This window comes from Anolis carolinensis, chromosome X, assembly GCF_035594765.1.
Source record: "Anolis carolinensis isolate JA03-04 chromosome X, rAnoCar3.1.pri, whole genome shotgun sequence".
Lineage (NCBI taxonomy): Eukaryota > Metazoa > Chordata > Lepidosauria > Squamata > Dactyloidae > Anolis > Anolis carolinensis.
In genome coordinates, this window is record NC_085847.1 from 9,340,466 (window position 1) to 9,360,928 (window position 20,463).

The window sequence follows — 20,463 nt, forward strand, 5'->3', positions numbered from 1 at the left end:
TTTATTTTTCTATTCTGCCACCATCTCCCCAAAGGGACTCAGGGCGGCTAACATGGGGCTGAGCCCAAAACAGAAACAGAGTATAACAATTTAAAACACACATCAGTAACTGGAAACAAGATACAATTAAATAAAACAATTAATTAAAAACATAGCATACAATAAAACATATACACTTATCTAAGACTCGCTTCTCCAACGTTCTGGATAATCCAAGCCATTTTTGTAGTCAATGTTTTCAATACATCGTGATATTTTGGTGCTAAATTTGTAAATACAGTAATTACAACATAACATCACTGCGTATTGAACTACTTTTTCTGTCCAATTTGTTGTATAACATGATGTTTTGGTGCTTAATTTGTAAAATCATAACCTAATTTGATGTTTAATAGGCTTTTCCTCAATCCCTCCTTATTATCCAAGATATTCACTTATCCAAGCTTCTGCTGGCCTGTTTCGCTTGGATAAGTGAGACTCTACTGTAATAACTAAGCAAAATGAGGTAAAAATACAAACATCAACCACTATAGATAAAAAGAGGTCAGGCATATGAAAATACACGATTTCAAGGCCTTTTAATAAAGTGCATGGACGTTCAAGAAGTCACACTCTCAGGATAAAATGCTCTTCCTTATAGGGACAGCCACAAGACTTGTTCTAGCTAAAGTTTGGAAGCAAAAAATATATACCTACTATCGAAGACTGGACTATAAAATTGTTTGATTTAATACAAATGGACAGTTTAACGCAGAAACTAAGAGCCATCAAGGATAAAACAGATTGGTCTGGTTTCAACGCTTTTATTCGAAACGGAGGAAACACTCTTATAATAGACCTATCCGATGTATGAAAACACTAAAATCTAAAGAACGAAAATTGGGAAACACAAAGGACAATGACAAATCCACAAAAGTACTTCCCTAAGAGGACAATGGGAAGTCCGTCCCTCTATATTTTTTTTCTCTTCTCTTTTGTTCTTTTTTTTGTTTACTCTCCAGCACTTTTTCCTAACAATCCGATACTTATGTTTTCCTAGCTTTCACTGTAACATTACTTATAACATAATAAATTTTTTTTTTAAAAGTCACACTCTCTCAGCCTTTAGATGAAGGCCAAAGCCTCTTCCGCAATTACTGTGGAATGAAGGTAGCTCGACACAACTTGAAATGGCAGGCTCAGTGTGAGAGAAGCCGGAGAGTTCTAGTTTGCCAAGGCCTTGAGCCTTCTCAATCTGAGGATGCCATAGCACTGGGCCAAGGCGGCTCGATTGGGGTCAAACGGCATGCGTGAAGGAGGCAGTGTTTCCCACCTTCTCGCTCTTGGACTTCAACTCCCGGCAGCCTCAGCGGCGTTGTCCAATGTGCAGGCATTCTGGGAGTTGAAGTCCACAACCTATTAGGAAGCAGTGGGAGAGGAAAGGCTGGCCGGGAGTGCTTGGTTCTCCAACCGGAAGTGGGGGCGTGGGGCCGCTCTAGGCACTTGGCGCAACTCGCGAGCGCCTCGGCCGGTCTGTCAGGGCGAACCGGAAGCGGCTGAGGGAGGGGGGCGGGCGAGCGAGCGGGCGGGCGTTGCTTCAGGGCTTCTCTCCATGGCCCGGCGGTCCGTCAGAGGAGCAGCGGCAGCGGGAGGAAAAGGACGGCCGAGGAGCCCGCCGTCTTGCCGTTCGAAGCCGGCCCGCCATGAGCTCGTCGTTCCGGAGCGAGCCCATGTGCCTGGCACAGCTCTTTCTTCAGGCGGGCTCGGCCTACGAGTGCCTCAGCGCCCTGGGCGAGCGCGGCCTGGCCCAATTCCGAGACGTGAGTTGACGCCAGGCGGCGGGGGGGGGGGGGCGGGGGCGTTCTGGGAGTTCTGTCACCTCCTCTGCCTTAGAGCCCTCCCCGAACTACAACTCCCACAACAGTGGCGCCCTGGCCCTTCAAGGGGCGTCTATCCATGGATCCTCCCGTGTCTGCTGACGTGTGCAGCGGCCCAAGAAGCCACTTCCAGCGCCTCTCTTCTGCCCTTTCACTTGCGTAGTTAATAATAATAACCATAATAGCTTTCTTTATAGCCCGCCCCATCTCCCTCAGACAGTGGTCCCCAGATGTTTTTGGCCTACAACTCCCAGAAATCCCAGCTGTTAGGGTTTAGAAGGCCAAAAACATCTGGGGACCCCCAGGCTGAGAACCACTGCCCTAAAATGACTCTGGGCAGCCTACAAGGCCACAATAGTGCCACACAGAACATATCAAATGTAACAACAATTAGCCAGAATAAAAAAAAACAGTGCCAGTATAACATAAAATAACAACATAGGTAAAGGTAAAGGTTTCCCCTGATGTTAAGTCTAGTTGTGTCCAACTCTGGGGGTTGGTGCTCATCTCCATTTCTAAGCCAAAGAGCCGGCGTTGTCTGTAGACACCTCCAAGGTCATGTAGCCACTGCCATGACTGCATGGAGTGCCGTTACCTTCCCACCAGAGCTGTACCTATTGATCTACTCACATGTACATGTTTTCGAACTGCTAGGTTGGCAGGAACTGGGGCTAACAGCGGAAGCTCACCCCGCGCCCGGGATTTGAACCTGGGACCTTTTGGTCCACAAGTTCAGCAGCTCAGTGCTTTAACACACTGTGCCACCGGGGGTCCCAAATAACAATATATGAGGATTAAAATGAAACACATCAATCAAAATGAAATAACCACAAGCATTGATTATAATTAAAAGCGAGCTATACAAACCAAGTTTAGCATCCCAGCCACAGATAAAAAATATCCACATTAAAATGTCAGGGTAAAACTTCATTCTGTTTAGGTCCGCCAATTTTAGATGTTACATTAACCATTGTCAAAGGCCGGTTTGAAAAGCCGTGTCTTCAGCTCCCTCAGACAGGATTGAATTGTGGCGGCTTGCCTGATCTCCCTGTGGAGGTTGTTCCAAAGCCGGGGGGCCACAACCAAGAAGGCCCTCTCCCTTGTCCCCACCAACTGCTTTCAAAGTAAGGACTGGGAGCTGTACTTTGGCGAGGGACCAGCACTCATTGGCAGAGAAGGCTCAAGACCTTGTCAAACGGGATTCCATCGGATTGAGACATCCCTGCTAAAGTAGTGTCAAACTGCATTGGTGTCGATGCAGCTAAAGTCTCAGAAATCCCAGCAGGAAGCGGCCCAGCCTCTTTTTGAATATACCCAGAGGCCTCACCATCTTCAACTGACACCGTGATCGTGACTGTCTGTTATGAATGGGATTCAGGACAAAAGAACTTTTGTGTCTTAATTATGTCTGTCCTCTTTCTTGTGCTTTCCGATGCTGCTCCAAAAGTTGCTTCCATTGCTTCTTTTGGAATGACCAGGGTCCGTAATGTGCCCTGGTGAATAGTAGTTTGAGTGAGAAATGTATAGAGTCTCCTTATCATATTTCTTTCTTTGTTTTATGCTTCAGTCATTCCTGAAGAATGTCCGTCCTGTTTTGAGTTCTTCTCACTAAGATATGGAATTGTGCTTCAGGCGTTTAAGAAAGATAATTTGCATGTTTTATAGATGATACGTCTATCGATATTGGGATATTGTCCAATTCTTGTTTTAGATCAATCTTCCCAAAATTGCACAATAAATACAGAGAATCTCCTGTCTCACTTGGGAGGTTTGGCCTTTGGACTAATTTCAGTTGGAGGCTCCATTGATATGAATAGCGTAAATTATTCTTATTGATAATAATATATTCATTATTGTGCTTTTATCTTGCAATCAAGACACATTGGCCCTTAACATATTGTATGTCAGATGGAATAGAATTACTGACTTCAGCTTTTTCTTTAACCATATACTCGATGTGCAATGGTGATACATAAAACCTTAATAATAATAATAATAAGAAGAAGAATACTTTATTTTTCTATCCCGCCACCATCTCCCCGGAGGGACTAACATGGGGACACAGTCCAAAACAGAGACAAAATATAAACAGTTAAAACACATGGCAAAAATTAAGAACAAAGATACCACAGTCAAATAAAAAGATCGATTAAAAACATTGCATATAATAAGACATAAATAACCAAGCAAATGAAGTAATAATACTTACCACTTGAATGTCCAAAGATCTATATTGTTCTTTAACATCTGTATGATGCTAGATGCTACTTAACATCTGTATGATACTAAAATTTGTTTCTGGCCTTGCTTTCTCTTTCAGTTTTGCTGACTGGAATATTAACTGTAAATCTGATGAGTCTAGTTTTTCTGATTGATATTAGCTGCCTTGAACGTTCACATGAATTACAAAATGGCATAAAGTAGCTTCATTATATACTGTATTAAATACTACTGTATTATTAATAGAGGATAGCTATCTCTGTCAGCACCTTCTTTCCAAGTCAGAATTTTCAGAAACTGCTAAATCAAAGTAAAAGACTATGGCATGAGAGGCAATGTTTCAGTTAGATGCCTCTTGGAAGCTATAAGAGGTGCATTAAGGCAGTTATCGCTTCTTCTAAAATAGAACCTATAGCACCTGGTGTTTGTTGCCAGTCTCCCATTCAAGTACAAACCAGTCTGATCAGACAGGATCTGGTGTCTTTAGGCAATTCAGAATCCCATAAATTATGTACATTTTGTTTTCCATCTTTCTAGCTCAATCCAAGCACCAGTGTGTTCCAGAGGAAGTATGTGAGCGAAGTGAAAAAGTGTGAGGAAATGGAAAGAATATTAGGTAAGCTTGAGAAGTATGTGGGGATTTGCTATGAAGGAAGATAATCTGAATTTTCCAAGAGCATTCAGAAAATGTATATAGCTGAGGTTCAGGACCAGTTCTTGATATACAAAGGCTCACACGGTCCAGCTTTCATGCTGTCTTTACATATCAATTCAGCTTGCAAGCAATTTGACCCACTGTACCCACCTCTCTCTTCCTTGGGTCAAATAAATCCCTTTCTGGGTAATAGGATAAGCCTATTAACAAACAGTGTAACTAGAAGCTATTGAATTCCCCAGCTCTGCTGAAAATATTATTCTGTGTTTCTAAGGTTCAGGATTATTGGCACCATAGTTATAATAGTTATAATCCTCAATATGACTGCAGAATTTCATTTCTGGGAAAGCTGTGTTTTGAAAACATGTTATGATTAATTTTTCAGATCAGTATAGGTTTTACTTTTAAACACCTTTTTAGCAGTTCTGTTATTATATACACAGTAGGCCCTTGGTATCTATTGGTTCTAGGATTTTTCATACCGTAGATACCAAAAAACAAAACAAAACCAACCTCTGGATGCATAAATCTCATTATATGCAGTATAGTAAACTGTACCCCTTATTTAAAATGGCAAACAAACAAGTTCCAGGGAGTGCCTGAAGATCTGTGAAATAATGGGAGGTTACAGCTGGAGTGTTTGTTGTGCAGCAAAATTAAGGTTTGCTTTTAGAATGTATTCCCCCCCCCCCTTGAATATTTTTTGAGTTTTGGTTGGTTGAATCCATGCAGGAGCCATGGATACAGAGTGCCAGTTGAATTTTATGGCTGTACTTTGGTTTTATTGTGGGCTTGGTAAGCTACATTGCAAGCCTTTCTCGAAGGTGACGTATACATTAATTGAACTGATCTGTGACGACAGTCAAGATAGCTCAGCTTTCTTGCCATAGCAAACTGCTGCTTCATAGCTATGTTGTGTAGAGGATTAAGCAAGGCTTTCCCTTGCCTGACTAAGGGACCAAGTGATCTTTGTAGGTTAATACCTTCTTGGCACCCTTCTAGTTGTTAGTAAAGTGTATATCCTACATATAAGTGTATATGTGATTATGTACACATATTATTCATTTATGTATTATTTATTTAATACATTTATATCCTGCCCTTCTCACCCCGAAGGGGATTCAGAGCGGCTTACAAATTAAATTTACATACAATATTATATTATTAGCATAGCACAATATAAGCATTAAATTACCATATTGCACTATATATATTTTTTGTAATATTATTAATAATATTACATGTAATATATAATTAATATTATTATATTGTATTATTAGTATTATATTGTATTACAAAATAATATTATTAATATTATATGCATATACAATATATTATAATATATATTGTAAATTATATTGTATGTATGTATATATGTGTGTGTGTGTGTATATATATATACATACACACATATACACATGTATACATATACAGTAGAGTCTCACTTATCCAAGCCTCGCTTATCCAAGTTTCTGGATTATCCCAGCCATTTTTGTACTCAGTGTTTTCAATATATCATGATATTTTGGTGCTAAATTCGTAAATACAGTGATTACAACATAACATTACTGCGTATTAAACTGCTTTTTCTGTCAAATTTGTTGTATAACATGATGTTTTGGTGCTTAATTTGTAAACACATAACCTAATTTGATGTTGAATAGGCTTTTCCTTAATCCCTCCTTATTATCCAAGATATTCGCTTATCCAAGCTTCTGCTGGCCCATTTAGCTTGGATAAGTGAGACTCTACTGTATATATAATTAGCAAAGCATGCCATTGTAAGGTCTGAAAAGTCTGAGCAATACTTGACAAACATAGTTCAGCATCCTTTATAGTCCAGAGGAAACAAATTGATGTGGTTAAAGTTCCTCAAGGACCAAAACGTTGAGTGCTAACTGTTTTTGAGGATTGAAAAAGGCTTTTGATTTCTAGGGGGGGAAAAATCTTTTGAGTTATAATTCCCTCTTTCTCCCGCTCCCTTTGCTTACAACAGCATACCTGGTACAGGAAATTAAGAGAGCAGACATTCCTCTTCCCGAAGGCACTGTTACCCCGGCTGCCCCTCCGCTTAAGCAGATGTTGGAAATCCAGGTAAAGAACAGTATTAACTCCTGTTTTATTGTCTTACTGTGTTTTATTTTTTGTATATTGTGCAATGTATTTATGCTGTTTTTGTAAATTATGCTGGTCGGGCCTTGCCCCATGTGAGCCGCCCCAAGTCCCCGTGGGGAGATGGTAGCGGGGTATAAATTTCTATTATTATTATTATTATTATTATTATTATTATTATTATTATTGTTATTATTATTGTGTCTTTATCCCTTCGGCAGTTTCCTGGTCTCACAGGAAACCACAGAAATGTGTTGGGTTTCATGCGGCCTGTAGAAAGCATGGAGCCCACCAGGATTTTTGTGGCTCCGAGCCTCCTTCAGACCCCATTTTGTTTTTCTGCATTATAGGAGCAGTTGCAGAAGCTGGAGGTGGAACTGAGAGAAGTAACCAAAAACAAAGAGAAGCTGAGGAAAAACCTGCTTGAGTTGACAGAGTATACCCACATGTTGCGGGTTACTCAGTCTTTTATCCGAAGAACTGTCGAGGTACTGCATATATTGTGTCAACATTCTTCTGAACCTTTTAAATCTAGATAGGAAGAAGGTAGAGAGAGCTGCCCCTGGCTGTTCTCCAGTCACACAACAAGTGTCTGATAGTAGGTGCATTCCTCAAAAAAATGCTATCCTGGGTAGAGCTAACTCTGCTCCTTGCAAAGTGCCAAATTGGACACAAAATCTCGTTGGATTGGATCTAGATTTAGTCAGTGGACTTGTGTGAGTCATCGTTCTCATTGATTACATTCAGTCTGCCTTTTGAATGGAGGAAGGGGTTTAACGTTAATCTATATATATAAAAGAGTGATGGCATCAGGGCAGCGGACAAAACAACAAAACTACAGGCCCCCCAACCTCGAAATTTGACAACACAACCCATCATCCACACCTCTGGGTTGATACAACAAAAAGAAAAGAAAAAGTCCTAATTACAGGGAGAGGAATAATAGTTTTTATCCAATTGCTGCCAGTTTGAAGGCTAAGCTCCGCCCACTTGGTCTCCTAGCAACCTCCTCAGCCCAGGGGACAGGCACAGTTAGGCCTCACTTAGGCCTCTTCCACAGATTATCAGATTTTAACTGGATTATATGGCAGTGTAGACTCAAGGCCCTTCCACACAGCTATATAACCCATTTAGTATCTTATATTATCTGCTTTGAACTGGATTGTCTTGACTCCACACTGCCATATAATCCACTTCAGTGTGCATACTAAACATAAAGACAACCATACAACAGACATTCAATACCACCACTAGCTCAACAATTTCTCACCAACACCACCAGACAACACCACAGCAACGCGTGGCCAGGCACAGCTAGTGTCAGATATTTGAGATCTTTGTTTGTGATCTGTGTTTTTTCGTGACTTAGTGCAACTAGAATGTTCTAAAATCTTTTTTCAAACTTTTGTTTCTAGATTGAGTCTTATTTGTACACAAATTATGAAGAATTTCCAACCTTAGAAAGCGAGCCCTTAGCCGATTACAGCTGTATGCACAGACTTGGTGCCAAACTGGGGTAGGTAGTGGGAATCGGTGGTACTGAATAGTATTGCCAGGTGGGCGGATAGCAGCACCTGGTGTACTGCTGAAAACATTAGACAAGTTGTCTTAAATTTGAATGGGAACATTGAATGCTGCCGGGGAGGTGTGAGTGGGTGAGCTTTAAATGCAATTTTTATTGTACAGTAGAGTCTCACTTATCCAAGCTAAACGTGCCAGCAGAAGCTTGGATAAGCAAATTTGTTGGATAATAAGGAGGGATTAAGGAAAAGCCTATTAAACATCAATTAGGTTATGATTTTACAAATTAAGCACCAAAACATCATGTTATACAACAAATTTGACAAAAAAGTAGTTCAATATGCAGAAATATTATGTTGCAATTACTGTATTTACAAATTTAGCACCAAAATATCACGATATATTGAAAACATGACTACAAAAATGACTTAGATAATCCAGAGGCTTGGATAAGCGAGGCTTGGATAAGTGAGACTCTACTGTATTTATTGCATTTCAACCTTATTTTAACTTTATATCCATGACCAAATATTTAATGGTTTTTTAAAATAACAGATTTCATTTATACTAAAAATTCTGCTCATTTCTCTTGATAATGGTGGGATCAATTTATTCATTGTTTCATTTTCACTGTTCCAGTGAAGGGACATTGAAGCACACTATTGCCTGAAACAAACGTTACTTTTTGAAACAGCTCTGAATACCCTTCTGGCTTTGGTTTGCAGTCACAAGAAATGTAGTCCTGTTGTACATTTTGTTTTTTTGTTTTTGTTTTTAATATAGATTTGTATCTGGCTTAGTTCATCGAGCAAAAATTGATGCCTTTGAAAAAATGCTCTGGCGCGTCTGCAAGGGATGTACAATTTTTTCGTATTCAGAACTGGAGGAATGTTTACAGGACCCAGATACGGTGAGTAACCATGATAGATGAATAGCAATGTATTAATAAAGGTTGGTGCTGGATCAGTGCCCTTTGTTTACACTGAGCATCTACACAGAAAGTGGAATTCCCATATACATGTATGCAGAAGACTGCATTCAGAGTAAGCTAGTCACTCTTGGCAAATCATTGATGTAATAGAACTGTAAACCAAAACTCAAGAATGTGTCCTTTGCTTTTCAGGGAGAACCTACCAAGTGGTTTGTTTTTTTGATATCCTATTGGGGTGAACAAATAGGCCAAAAAGTTAAGAAGATATGTGACTGGTAAGGATTGATCTTATAGTTCGTATTTGATATTATTATTCTGCATATGGGAATAATGGGAAAGAGCCAGCTGTTTCCCCAAGAGGCTGCTAAAGGGTTGCCTTGGAGTTCTAAATCAACCAGATGTGCTCACTACCTGAGGGACAGAGAAAATACTGCTTTGTGTTTCAGAACAGAAATTGCAATGACCAGATAGTGTATATTGTATTACAAAAACGTGTTCTTATTAAATATTTTTAGAAATAATTTTGAGGGAGTGATTATAGGGAGTCCTTCTTTGGGAGTCCTTCATTCTGTTTATAATTTTAAAATAAAAAATATTCTATCAGCTCAGCTCAACCTCTGGAACTATTTTAGCATTTTTTTCCCTTTAAATGCAACATTCGGATCTCAGCAAATGTAGCTCACATTTTACAACTCTGCCTTTTCTTCCTTTGTTTGAATGTTTTATATTAATATATTTATATTTTTGGGGGCCAGCTACCATTGTCATGTTTACCCGTATCCCAGCAATTCGGAAGAGCGGCGAACAGTTATGGAGGGACTCCAGATTCGCATTCAGGATCTTCACATTGTGAGTAGAATGATGTTGGTAGTTTTTTTTCTGACCAGGGAGGCACAGAAAACTGTTTCATATCAGGAGGATTGTTAACACAAATTATCATAGCTCAAGAGAAAAAGATATAAACAGTTTTCATCAATGTGTGTTGGAATACAAATCCGGGATAACCAGTTTCTTGTAATGGGAGTACTTCTGTTTTCTGGGTGGTCTTTAGAGCAGAGATTTCCAAACTCTGTGACACAGTAATGTGTCGCCTGTAGTCCCAATGTGTGTCGCAAGAAAAATGCCCCCACAAACTAACCCTCAAAGGACATTCAGTTCAATCCCCTTGAGCCAGACAAAGCCTTCCCAACAGACAGACATCCAGTCTCAGTTCAAAAACATCCAATATGTACTTGCAAAGTGCACTCTCTGCCTATTTGTTACAATGTGAAAAAACTTGTAATTTTAATGATGTAATTTCAGAAAGAACTAGCAGTTGTCTGTCACCAGTATAAATTCTGAAAGAACCACATGATTATTGATTCTGGGAAAGGGAAGGGAACCTATGGATAGTTTTTGTAAACATGTTCCTTTTGTTGGTATAAAGGACTTGCAAGCACGTATAGTATTTAATCTTTACGCATCTAAAATGATAATGTCCACATAGGTGCTGCATAAAACCGAAGATTATTTGCGACAAGTCCTGGCCAAAGCTTCTGAATCAATCTACACCTGGGATGTCCAAGTGAAGAAGATGAAAGCCATTTATCATGTGCTGAACCTCTGCAGCTTTGATGTCACCAACAAATGCTTAATCGCTGAGGTCTGGTGCCCGGTGTCTGACCTCCCAAACATGCGCCGAGCCCTTGATGAAGGATCTGTAAGTGATCTAATTTACCTGGGGGGGAATACATTTGAGGATTTTAGAATGATGGTGCAATCATTCCTCTTTTTTATTATTAGAGATAAGGGGGCTGCATGTGTTATTAGAACTAATTATAGTTGAAGTTTGGGATCTGGACTATAGTCCATTAAGTCTCCTTGGATATATAGATGGGGTGTGTGCAGACAACGACTGTAGAGGAAGGAAAAGTGTATTGTTGGCTCCACAAATACATACCGTATATACTCGAGTATAAGCCGACCTGAATATAAGCCGAGGCACCTAATTTTACCACAAAAAACTGGGAAAACATTGACTCCAGTATAAGCCGAGAGTGGTAAATTTCAGAAATACAAATAGATACCAATAAAATTACATTAATTGAGGCATCCGTAGGTTAAATGTTTTTGAGTATTTACATAAAGCTCAAATTTAAGATAAGACTGTCCAACTCTGATCAAATCATTATTTTCATCTTCTTCAGTGTAAATGTGCTTATGTATCCTTTTAATAATAATAGAGTAAAATAATACATGTAATAATAATAATAAATACAGGAAAATAATATATGTAATAATAAATAAAGTAAAATAATAAACGTAATAATACCAATAATTATAGAGAAAAATAATAAATGTACAATATATTCTCGAGTATAAGCTGACCCAAATATAAGCCAACCAGGACCCTCACCCGAGTATAAGCCGAGGGGGGCTTTTTCAGTCTTAAAAAAAGGGCTGAAAAACTAGGCTTATACGCAAGTATATACAGTAGTCTTTTTTCCCAGTGGGACATTATTATAACATCCATCTAACACTGCAGTAGGCATTATGTGGAGTTGCAGTTCAGTAAAGGCAAGGCTTAAGGAGGGTTGCTTAACATTGATCAGATATTTGACTATAATGTTCTGTTTTCAAAAGGGAGAACCATCGGGAAAAATTGAAAAATCTAATTGTAGACCTCTTCTTGGGTTAAATACTGCAAATAGTAATAGAGATCACCATTGTTTAATTCTGTACCCAGAGAGAAAGCAGAGCCTCTGTCCCATCGTTCATGAACACAATACCAACGAAAGAAACGCCCCCAACATTGATCCGTACCAATAAATTTACCTCTGGATTCCAGAACATTGTTGATGCTTATGGGATTGGGAGCTACAGGGAAGTAAATCCAGGTGAGTAACTCATAGATTGAAAAACAGGATTTAGCTTCATCCCACTCTCCTGCCTGTAAACGTGTCTCAAGAGCTCATTCTGTGATCTTGACAAAGCATGGTTAATACTGCTGCTTAATACTTGTTAGTGCTAGCAGAGAAAGCAAAAATAAATGCCTTCTCTTTCAAATGTGAATGATAATAACAGAAGATGACGTCTGGGTCTGGGTCACATCCTGTTAAAAAAAAAGTTATCTTCTGTGCATAAAAGGACCTATAGAGGACAGAAAGGTGGTGAACTCTGAGAGTTTGGAAAGCCATTTTAAAAGGATATCATCCTCCAAATTTCTCCTGGGTAAAGGGCTGTTAATTGCATCCAAGGACTTCCTCTTCCATGCTGTCATAGTTGACACGTTGGCAGGTTTCCTCACTAGTAGTACAGGAAGATGATTGAGAATGTTGATATTGCACATGGTGCTTGCTATGTAGCAATGCTTGTGATACAGCAGAACTCTTGTCTCTCTAATTTTACAGCTGTGTTCACCATTGTCACCTTCCCCTTCTTATTTGCTGTTATGTTTGGAGATTGTGGGCATGGCTTCTTAATGTTCCTGTTTGCATTGTTCATGGTGTTGTTTGAAAACCACCCTAAACTTCAGCGATCACAAGATGAGGTAAGAAGGAACTTGGCTTTTTCCCCACTTACATGTGAAGATGAATGAACTCCCATTCGCTCTTGGAGAGGCAGATAGCAAGTGCTGGCACATTATTGTCCTAGGTTGTAGAACAGTGGTGTTCAACCTTTGGTCCTCCAGGTGTTGGGACTCCAACTCCTAGAAGCCTAGACCAACTTGTCCAATGTTCAGAAATTCTGGGAGATGAAGTCCAAAACACCAAAAGTTAGACATAGTTAGAGATATGAAGTTCTCGAGCTTTTGCTTTACCACAGCTTTTCATTTTGAATAAAAACTATGGGCAGTCCCCCAAGTCCACTCAGTTTTTCCCAATACAGTAGAGTCTCATTTATCCAAGCCTCGCTTATCCAAGCCTCTGGATAATCCAAGCCATTTTTGTCATCAATGTTTTCAATATATCGTGATATTTTGGTGCTAAATTCGTAAATACAGTAATTACAACATAACATTACGGCGTATTGAACTACTTTTTCTGTCAAATTTGTTGTATAACATGAAGTTTTGGTGCTTAATTTGTTAAATCATAACCTAATTTGATGTTTAATAGGCTTTTCCTTAATTCCTCCTTATTATTCAAGATATTCGCTTATCCAAGGTTCTTCCGACCCATTTAGCTTGGATAAGTGAGACTCTACGATAGTAGTTTTGTTTTTAGGTCTGTTATGCAGAATATTGAAGTAGGTGGGACCTCCCAGGTTCAATTGATACATTAAATGTAGCACACAGTGCTTATGAAGGACATATCTTATTTATTTATTTTTTCTTTCATTGAAAAAAAAATACGAAATACAATTTATGAAATCAGCAAAGTTTACAAATTAACATTGTTGCAAAATATACATATAGTGTACTGGATATAATATTTCCTCCAGAATTAATGTCTAATTCAAGCAAGTACAGTACTCCGTATGTGACCATGAATAATCGGGGCTTGTCTTCATGGGTTTATTGATTGATTAGCAGAGCAAACTAAAGTATCTTTGTTAGAAAATAGGTCAACATGTTATGTGTTCTGTATTTTATAAAAAGGATCTTATCTTTGATCTTGTCCTTTTGAATCTTTGCAGATCATGAAAATGTTTTTCCAAGGCCGATACATCATTTTACTGATGGGTTTGTTTTCTATGTATACCGGCATGATCTACAATGATTGTTTTTCAAAGTCGTTCGCCATCTTTAGCTCCAGTTGGAATATTTCCCAAATGAATTGGCAGTGAGTGGCTTCCGTGATAATAAAACAAATTGTTGTGTTCACATAGGCAGCTATTTCCCCAAACAATGTGTGACAACCTTACTACCTGTGGTGCTTTTGGTATTGTTTTGATTCTGTATAGTTTTTATTTAATATCTGAATATCTTTTTTTAAAATAATGTTGGTTGAATGGAGGGATCCAGAGCCCATTAATAGCAAAGTCTATTAGATGCGAGTCTATTGCCTGGCAAACTCATGATCTAATTTTGAGTGTTTCAGACTCCTTGCAAATACTTTTTATATGTGTACAAAATAATAAACAACACAATGGAGGACAAAATGGCAAGCATCAATATGGTTTGGGATTGAGAGGGAGGAAAGGAGAAGTTTATTTACAGGCTTTGCAGTATAATTTGCTGATGTATATAACTTTCTAGCTGGTCCCAAATGGAGCAGCATGATTACTTGGAAATGCTGTATGTTTTATCTCCTGTATGGATATACTTGTTTGCCATTTTACTCTGGCGTATGTCATTTACTTTGAATATTTTTAATAGAATGTCAACTAACATACAACCTATTGATGGTAACAGCGTTGGGATTCATGTCATAATTCTTTTATATGTGCTTTTTAAAAAACCGCAGACATAAGGATATGGAAGATAATCCATATTTGACACTGAATCCAAATGTGACTGGAGTGTTCAGAGGAGCATATCCATTTGGCATAGATCCGGTTAGTGTTTTTCCCTCAATGGTGATTCTTAAAATATTGATATTGTACGTTACTTCCCCTCATAATAGTTGTTTTGTATTTACAGCCCAAGAAGCATACTCACGGTTTTTTGTTTTATGGCTTTAATGGGTACTTTAAGTGTCCTGGTTTAAGTCCTCCCATTACTGTATCAAGTAAAGGGAATAAATTGTGTTTGTCCTATCTTGCAGTATTTACGGCTTCTTTTTGTTGCAGTTAAACATGGTTTCTATTCTGTTCTCTAATCCTCACCGAATGGAGTAGATTTTAGGAATATTTACTATTTGATTCAGATTTTTCGTATCGATATTTTACTCGACTCCCTAATTGTGCCTGTTGACCCAATATGCTCCGAAAACGGGATAATCTGCGTTTTGTGTTTTTCCTTTTCTCTCCAGATTTGGAATCTAGCCAACAATCGTCTCAGTTTCTTAAATTCCTTCAAAATGAAAATGTCTATAATTATCGGAATTGTTCACATGACATTTGGCGTAGTCTTAGGGGGATTCAACCACTTGTAAGTATGAGACGCAAGGGGAAAGATGGAATGGTTATTTTGCAGATCTTGATTTCTCCTGGAAATGGGAATGGCTTAGAATAGCTGCACATTTTAGCCCTGTTTATTGAAATAATAATGTATTAAATTATTAAATAAGAATAAGAATGAATATATTTAACATTCAAGGCTGGCCCAGCCAATAACAAGTGCTTGTATGTGGCCTTATTATGTGTCCCACCAATCCCAAATTTCTACTAAAGTCACTGCATGTGGCTATAAATAACAAGGAACCCTTCTCTCCTTCGTGTTGTAAGTAGCAATAGTGGTAGCCGACATTGGGATCGGAGTTGTTTGAGACAATTTCACCAAAACAGTAAATGGATCAGCTTGGTTCTTGTTTGAAGACTCTACACGTTATGTATTTCTTTCTCCACAAACTTTCTGTATACATCTGATTTTTGCTCCTGATTGCCAAACTAACCTGCATTTCCTTTTGTTCTTCCATCAGGCATTTCAGGAAGACATACAATATTTATTTAGTGTTCATTCCTCAACTTCTGTTCATGCTGTGTACTTTTGGATACCTTGTATTTATGATCATCTATAAATGGCTGGCTTTCAGTGCTGAAAACTCCAGGTCAGCTCCAAGTATTCTGATTCAGTTCATCAACATGTTCCTGTTTGTTGGCAACGGGACCGACAACTTCCTTTTTCCAGGACAGGTTGGTAATTGATGCAGTTCGTTCAGTTATTGTCTTGCTAGCAGGTCATTGTCCTCCATATAAAAAATGTTTCTGTTGTTTCTACCTTTTGAAACAGGTGATTGTGCAGAGAATTCTAATAGCTGTTGCTATAGTATCAGTTCCTGTGCTGCTTTTTGGGAAACCACTTTATTTATACTGGTTGCATAATGGTGGCCAAGGAATCGGATCTTATCGAGTATGTATGAGAAACTGCGATATTTATCATCATGTCTATGCTTGATGAGCAAAACATTCCATCCTAAGTGCTGATGTACTCTGAAAAGGATCTTTTCTTCGTTTTCTAGAAAGGTTACCGATTAGTGCGAAGAGAAAGTGAAGAAGATATTGCTTTGTTGATGACGCATGATGTTGAAGAAGGAAACAGTGCTTTGGATACCAGGCACAAAGATGAGGCAAAAGAAGAGGTGGGTCCACCTGCATGTAGGCATTTTTTTAACCTGCAGCAATGGTCGGTAGACTTGGGATTAATTTCCTAGCTCCATCATCCGTTAGCCGAGAAAAAAGACTGTTTAGCTGAATGCATATTTCTTTATCATTTTGCTCCCTCCACAGTCCCTCCTTTCTAATTTTTACCTCCCACTGTGTTAACATTTAAATGGTAACCTTCATGGGTCAGGGATCTAAGACGTTTTATTGATTACTCTCTATTCAAAGCACTGTGCATGTTGTGGATACTCCATCAACACAATCCATTAGATCTTATGAAGCAAATAGTAAAATGTTCTGCTTTCAGAGAATGTTTAGATTGATTTCTTTGCTTGTGTGCATCAACATATTTGCACAATTATTTTCTTGTAGTTTAAATTTGTAGATGTGTTCATGGATCAGGTTATCCATACCATTGAGTACTGTCTCGGATGCATCTCAAACACAGCTTCATACCTGCGGCTCTGGGCCCTCAGCTTGGCTCATTCACGTAAGTATTTTGTATGCAATCTGAGATGTTCAATTTTTTTTTCATTCTGTTGTAAACAACAAACATCATACTGTGTACAGATTCATTAAAGTTCAATTAAGGGAAGCAGTTGTTTTCTTGCTCCATGAATTTACCCTTCCCTTCTTATTCATACTTTGGGAAACATAAACCCAAATTACATAAACCCAATTTATCCCTCCCTCCAGTAACATGCTATGCTAGTTATATATGTGTATATATATATACATATATGTGTGTGTGTGTATAATTGGCATAGCATGTTACTATGCTTATATATATATATATATATATATACTTAATTTATTTATAATAATATAGAATAATATAATATATTGTATATACATATAATATTAATAATATTATAATGTATTACGATATAATACTGAGAGTAATACAATTTAATAATATTAATTATATATTATATATGAAATTTAATTTTACTAATAATATTACAATGTAATGATATAGTACAATATAGTAATTCAATGCTAGTATTATACTATGCTAATAATATAATGTATTGTATGTGAATGTAATTTGTAAGCCACTCTGAGTCCCCTTTGGGGTGAGAAGGGCAGCATATAACTGTAGTAAATAAATAAATAATAAGAAATAATAAACCATCTTATTTCCAATTTACAAATAACAAGTTCTGTGACATCTTTGGTGATCGTTGGTGTATAATTAAAGTATGGTATGAGATATTGACAAGTTGGAACACGTCCAGAGGAGGGCGACTAAAATGATCAAAGGTTTAGAGACCATTCATCCCTCTGAGGAGTAGCTTAAAGAGCAGGGTCTATTTAGCAGATCCTCAGGCTTTCCATAGCTATGATGTAGTGTCTTCTGATGCATTTGAAGCTTGGTTTTAATGAAGTGATTGCCTCCTCAGCTAATTGTAATGATTTGATGAATAGGGAACTTATTATCGTACACTTTCAGGAAAATCTTTGTCCAGTAAATGTGCCCCAGGCTTGCTCAGTAAACCTATGAGGATACAGGTTGCTTTGTTTTAAGTGGGAGATGGGCTTTCTGGCTAAACAGAGTTTTTGTAAATTTTATTTTTAGAGTTAGCCGAAGTACTCTGGGCAATGATCATGAGAGTGGGCCTTCGTGTGGATGCAACGTATGGGATCCTACTGCTAATACCAGTTTCAGCTTTATTTATGGTTCTAACAGTATTCATTCTCTTAGTCATGGAAGGCCTCTCAGCTTTTCTCCACGCCGTACGACTTCACTGGTACGTGTTTTGTTTCTTGTTTTAATAAGATGACTTGCTAGAAAAACATCTTTGGATATTGTATCTGAAAAAAACAAGCTTTGTGTTTGAAAAATTAGATAGAATTGCATATTTATATTACATGCAGTATTACTAATAATATTGCAACATAGTCGTGTAGTACAATATAATAATATATAATGCTTATATTGTGCTATGTTAATTATATAATATATTGTATGTACCTATAACTTGTAAGCCGCCCTGAGTCTCCTTTGGAGTGAGAAGGGCGAGATATAATAATAATAATGATTAATAATAACGATTAATAACAGCAGCATCAATTATCACCATCTTAGAACTCAATGACAGACCACTTATCAGATTCAAAATGTGTCAACTGTGTATTTATATGCATATTTTATCAATGTTTAATGTATTTAATTTTTAACTGATTGAATTGCCTGTAATACAGTAGAGTCTCACTTATCCAACATAAATGGGCCAGCAGAACGCTGGATAAGTGAATATGTTGGATAATAAGGAGAGATTAAGGAAAAGCCTATTAAACATCAAATTAGGTTATGATTTTACAAATTAAGCACCAAAACATCATGTTATACAACAAATTCGACAGAAAAAGTAGTTCAATAGGCAGTAATGCTATGTAGTAATTACTGTATTTACGAATTTAGCACCAAAATATCATGATGTATTGAAAACATTGACTACAAAAATGCATTGGATAATCCAGAACGTTGGATAAGTGAGACTTTACTGTATTTTTATACTGTGTTTTATTGTAAGGCGCCCTGAGTCCCCTATGGGTGAGAAGGGCAGGATATAAGAATTGTAATAAATAAATATAAATGTTGCGAATTAATTAATTAATTAATCTTCCTGATGGTAATTTTTCAATGTGAAAGTAATTTTTATTGAAGAATAAGCATTTTAAAAAATATTTTAATATAATATTTTCTTTTCTGCCCACAGGGTGGAGTTTCAGAATAAATTCTACGCAGGGGAAGGATACAAGTTCACACCTTTCTCCTTTCAAGACATTTCCTTACATTTCGATGGATATGTTACATAACTTGGTTGCATTTTTGGAATTGTTTGGGAACAATCATGTACCTAGATGTCATTCCTGTACAGAAAAGAGCATCACTGATTGCCTTATAATACAGCCAAGTAATCTATAACCTCCTACCTTGACTTTGCAAATGTGAGGTGTCTTGTAAACAGGCTTGAAATATGTGTTGCGATCTTGAGCACCCAGAAGTGAACTTTAAGACTGATTCCGAGCAGCTGACCGCTGCTTCTAAACAAGATGTAGCAAATGAATTTCCTTCGACCAATCCCTGTAGCACAATCTCCGCATGCTCACCTGGAAGCAAAACCCCACAAACGTACATAGGATTGCACTGTTTGTCTTCTTTGTCATTGCCACGAATATTTTGTCTTTGTCGGAAGTTAAAAGAGAAGGAAACTGCCATGGACCTGAAGGTGAAGTTATTTGTCTTTACGGTATTTATAGGAAACTGTCTGGCTTGATGTGATGTGGAGTGAAGGCTTTTTAAATCTTCCCCCTCCAGTTATTTTGGCTGTCACAGGTCCTGAATTTTAACTGGAATAGGAATTATAGTTGTGGGTGAGGCCTCTTCGTAAGGAATGAAAGATAGAATTTTACTCTCAAAGGTCACTCACTCTCTTCCAGGATCACTGCTTGAAGTTATTTCGTAAGGTCTTCAGTATCCTCGCTGAGCTCCTTGTGGTCTTATTCAAAGTAACTGAATGCGAAGTATGTGCTTTGGTAGCCCCTCCTTGAGTCTGGGGATGCACTCCTCACTGTGGAAATGCAGCCGAATAACTGAATTATCCCACAGATTCTCTTTGGATACACTACTTCTCGATGAAGCATGCCACTGCTGGGAGTTAAAACTGGCAAAATCAGGTTCTAGCTTTCTATTGGCTGTGACGCAGCAGGCAGTTTGATACTCAATTTCTTTCTGCTCTTTATTTTTTTTAAAAAAAATCAAAATAAAATGGGGATATTTTAGCGTTAGAATTTTGTAAGTGCCACAAGAAATTGAATCTGGTTTTTTTCCCCTTTCCTATCCGTTTTCAATAAAAGCTGATTGCTATTTTTGAGAAGGTGCGTTGTGTTTGTTTGATAGTGGCTTAAAATGAGAAAATACTTCTAGAACATGGCCAGACAGCCCGGAAAACATACAACAACTCTAGGTTTCTACT

At 37.9% G+C, this 20,463-nt stretch overlaps 1 protein-coding gene across 2 annotated transcripts; it reads left to right on the forward strand.

Moving 5' to 3' along the window:
* The first annotated feature begins 1,489 nt into the window (after positions 1-1,489).
* Positions 1,490-20,364, forward strand: atp6v0a2 (ATPase H+ transporting V0 subunit a2). Of its 2 annotated transcripts, XM_008113678.3 has the most exons (20): positions 1,494-1,799; positions 4,614-4,692; positions 6,728-6,825; positions 7,194-7,331; positions 8,259-8,359; positions 9,148-9,274; positions 9,488-9,570; positions 10,051-10,144; positions 10,782-10,994; positions 12,021-12,171; positions 12,685-12,824; positions 13,913-14,058; positions 14,683-14,773; positions 15,190-15,308; positions 15,799-16,012; positions 16,110-16,229; positions 16,339-16,458; positions 16,853-16,970; positions 18,060-18,231; positions 19,204-20,364. In XM_008113678.3, exons 1-20 carry the CDS (start codon positions 1,683-1,685, stop codon positions 19,301-19,303), a joined length of 2,541 nt encoding a protein of 846 aa, XP_008111885.1. In that variant the 5' UTR covers positions 1,494-1,682; the 3' UTR covers positions 19,304-20,364. The 2 variants fall into 2 exon arrangements, with proteins under 2 accessions (XP_008111886.1, XP_008111885.1); XM_008113679.3 differs by lacking the exon at positions 19,204-20,364 and having other exon boundaries at positions 1,490-1,799; positions 16,866-16,970; positions 18,060-18,201.
* Positions 20,365-20,463: the final 99 nt, after the last annotated feature.

Excerpts from the sequence above, each read along its gene's own strand:
- atp6v0a2 (XM_008113678.3), top strand. The coding sequence starts at position 1,683 with ATGAGCTCGTCGTTCCGGAGCGAGCCCATGTGCCTGGCACAGCTCTTT. Across the intron at positions 6,826-7,193 it reads AGCAGATGTTGGAAATCCAG|GAGCAGTTGCAGAAGCTGGA; the intron begins GTAAAGAACAGT and ends TCTGCATTATAG. Across the intron at positions 12,825-13,912 it reads TTCAGCGATCACAAGATGAG|ATCATGAAAATGTTTTTCCA; the intron begins GTAAGAAGGAAC and ends GAATCTTTGCAG.